The 2,426-nt window shown below is 51.2% G+C and overlaps 1 protein-coding gene across 1 annotated transcript; it reads left to right on the plus strand.

The window, feature by feature from the left end:
• The first annotated feature begins 1,371 nt into the window (after positions 1 to 1,371).
• Positions 1,372 to 2,426, plus strand: LOC119368072 (metallothiol transferase FosB-like). The gene is made up of 3 exons (XM_037633431.1): positions 1,372 to 1,597; positions 1,839 to 1,947; positions 2,036 to 2,426. The coding sequence occupies exons 1-3, from the start codon at positions 1,422 to 1,424 to the stop codon at positions 2,255 to 2,257; spliced, it is 507 nt and encodes a 168-aa protein (XP_037489328.1). The 5' UTR covers positions 1,372 to 1,421; the 3' UTR covers positions 2,258 to 2,426.

Genomic DNA, 2,426 nt, shown 5'->3' on the forward strand with positions numbered 1-2,426 from the left:
AACTTCCAGTAAGTGTATGACTCGCAGGCACCCCCATCGCCTAATATAACCACTGAAGGAAGATGAAGGGTTTTCACCCTAAATAGCAAATTCAAACAGCCTCCAGACAAATCCTTCAACAAGGAGAACGTGAAAAAACAACATTAGTAGGTACAACCAATTTATGTCACACCTAGGGTTTTAACTTGGACTTTCGAGGCGCGGTACTCGAAGAGTACCACCAAACTAAAATCAACATGTGTTGGTGCGTCCACTTTTTGAGTCGGCGCCTCCATAGCTCCTAACATTGAGAAAGCTGATGTGGCCAAGTTTCTCCAAGACGGGAAGGTATGCCTCCCGAGACATCCAATCACTCACACAAGAGTGACGTGAACATTATTGTGTGATAGCCGCGCCATGATCACATGAGGGAGCTGCCAAGAAGCGACAAGGGCCACCACCAATGAAGAGGACGTCGCTGTTGTGCAAGACAAAGAACACAAACCTGACACTGTTGGTGCTGCCAAAAGCCCAAGAGGGCCCATCTGGCATCCCCGCTCCGTCCTCACTGGAGATAGCCGGCAATAGATCTGAACTTGAAGCCACTAGACCTCCAGAAGACGGAGATGGCCTCCGAGAACAACCATGTGTCGCCCCTAGCAAATCATCACCGCGCTCCCCATGGTCGTCTAGAGCCGCCTAAATCCGTAGAAAGCTTCACTCGCTGAAAAGACGACCACAACCACGGACCGCTGGCCACCTTAGGAAGCGGCGCTCCCTGAAAAGGACGGCCTCAATCGTCAGTTGCCGGAGGAGAAAAGGCGGCGGCCACCCAGCACACCGATGTGGTGCAAGAATTACTATTACTTTATTTCAGTAAAGATGGTTATGTGGATTGGGTGAAGGCTATGGATGTACTACTTCGGTCTGGCACGTTTTTTCTACGAAACATCTTATGTTCTGAGACGGCGATAGTACCCTTCTTTTCGTGCAAACTCTTGTATGTGGGTGAGTATCCGAAAATCCGCTTCCCGTGCCTACCTGTATACCAGCAGCGTCGAGTAGCTGAGTATTGATTTTGTCAATTTCGTGGATCTTATGTCTGTAAACGTGCACGAGAAGGTGACGATGCCTGCGTGTAAGATGCCCACAGCACGGCAACAGGTGGATGGATACCGAGTAAGGAGATTGGCGATCGATCCCTCGTGGCGGTCAAAGTCTCCTCCTCAAAGGGATCCTGATATCCTGAATCCGCGTTTGCGTCAAGACACACACCTTCTCATGTACGCGTGTATATCCCGAACAAAATGTGGCATGTATATGTAGTATGTGTATAAATACGGAAAGATATGTCACCTCCTGTCTATTGACCAGGACCGCAATCGACTTCACTGAAATTATTCATCAGCATACCATCCAAATACAATCGTCCCAGCTCCTACATGGGCCTCCCTGCCCAGGAGCAGCAGCGTGAGCCTGAGCCCGCCCTGCCGCTCGTCCGCCTGAACCACGTCGCCTTCTCGTGCGCGTCCGTCGAGGACTCCATCGACTTCTACCGACGCGTGCTCGGCTTCCAGCTGATCCAGCGCCCGGCGTCCCTGGACTTCGGGGGAGCATGGTGAGCACGCACAAATTCACATGCTTCTTGCCGCGTCGCGTTTGGATCAGCGTTTCTCCTCGTTTCTGGCCGGTATAGAATACAGAGCTCGTCCCGTTGTTTGATTCCAGGCAGGAATCAAGTGTTGACCTGTAATTTATACTTGTAAAATTATAAAATAAATACAGGTGTAAAAACTTACATCCAATCCAAGCAGGGCCTTAATGTATTTGCTGATGTGAAAATGTTGCTCTGTTCGCAGGATGCATAGAGACGGCATGGGCATACATCTGCTGCAGCGGAGCGCCGGCTGCGATGCGCCTCCGAGGTCGCCGGCGATCAACCCCAAGGGCAACCACATATCGTTTCAGGTCAGTGCAGATCAAGCACGGGGAGAGTTGCGGGCACGCTCGTCGTTGATTAATCTCTGACCCGTCGTGTGCGGTTTGGAAATGGCAGTGCACGGACATGGCGCTGACGAAGGCGAGGCTGCGTGGCATGAATCTGGATGTGGTCACCACGAGGGTGTGGGACGGCGAGACGACGGTGGAGCAGCTCTTCTTCCACGACCCCGACGGGAACGTGATCGAGATCTGCAACTGCGAAGACCTTCCTGTGGTGTCCCTTGCTCCGCCTGCTTGCCTTGCCAAGCAGACGGTGCAGATGAACGTGCATCTCTAGTTCTCGTGCTAGTAGTACTTCGTGTGGATGATCTTGCTAAAAAATGGGGGGGGGAAACTGTTGTTGTAGACAAGACAAGCATGATTTGATTCATTTAGATTGCAAACAAAATGTACGTGATGACCTTGATTTGCACATTCATTCTTGGCCCGGGAGTGATTAAGTTTTG

The sequence above is a fragment of the Triticum dicoccoides genome, chromosome 2B (genome assembly GCF_002162155.2).
Source record: "Triticum dicoccoides isolate Atlit2015 ecotype Zavitan chromosome 2B, WEW_v2.0, whole genome shotgun sequence".
In the NCBI taxonomy this organism is placed as follows: domain Eukaryota; kingdom Viridiplantae; phylum Streptophyta; class Magnoliopsida; order Poales; family Poaceae; genus Triticum; species Triticum dicoccoides.

Excerpts from the sequence above, each read along its gene's own strand:
- LOC119368072 (XM_037633431.1), top strand. The coding sequence starts at position 1,422 with ATGGGCCTCCCTGCCCAGGAGCAGCAGCGTGAGCCTGAGCCCGCCCTG. Across the intron at positions 1,598-1,838 it reads CTGGACTTCGGGGGAGCATG|GATGCATAGAGACGGCATGG; the intron begins GTGAGCACGCAC and ends CTCTGTTCGCAG. Across the intron at positions 1,948-2,035 it reads GCAACCACATATCGTTTCAG|TGCACGGACATGGCGCTGAC; the intron begins GTCAGTGCAGAT and ends TGGAAATGGCAG.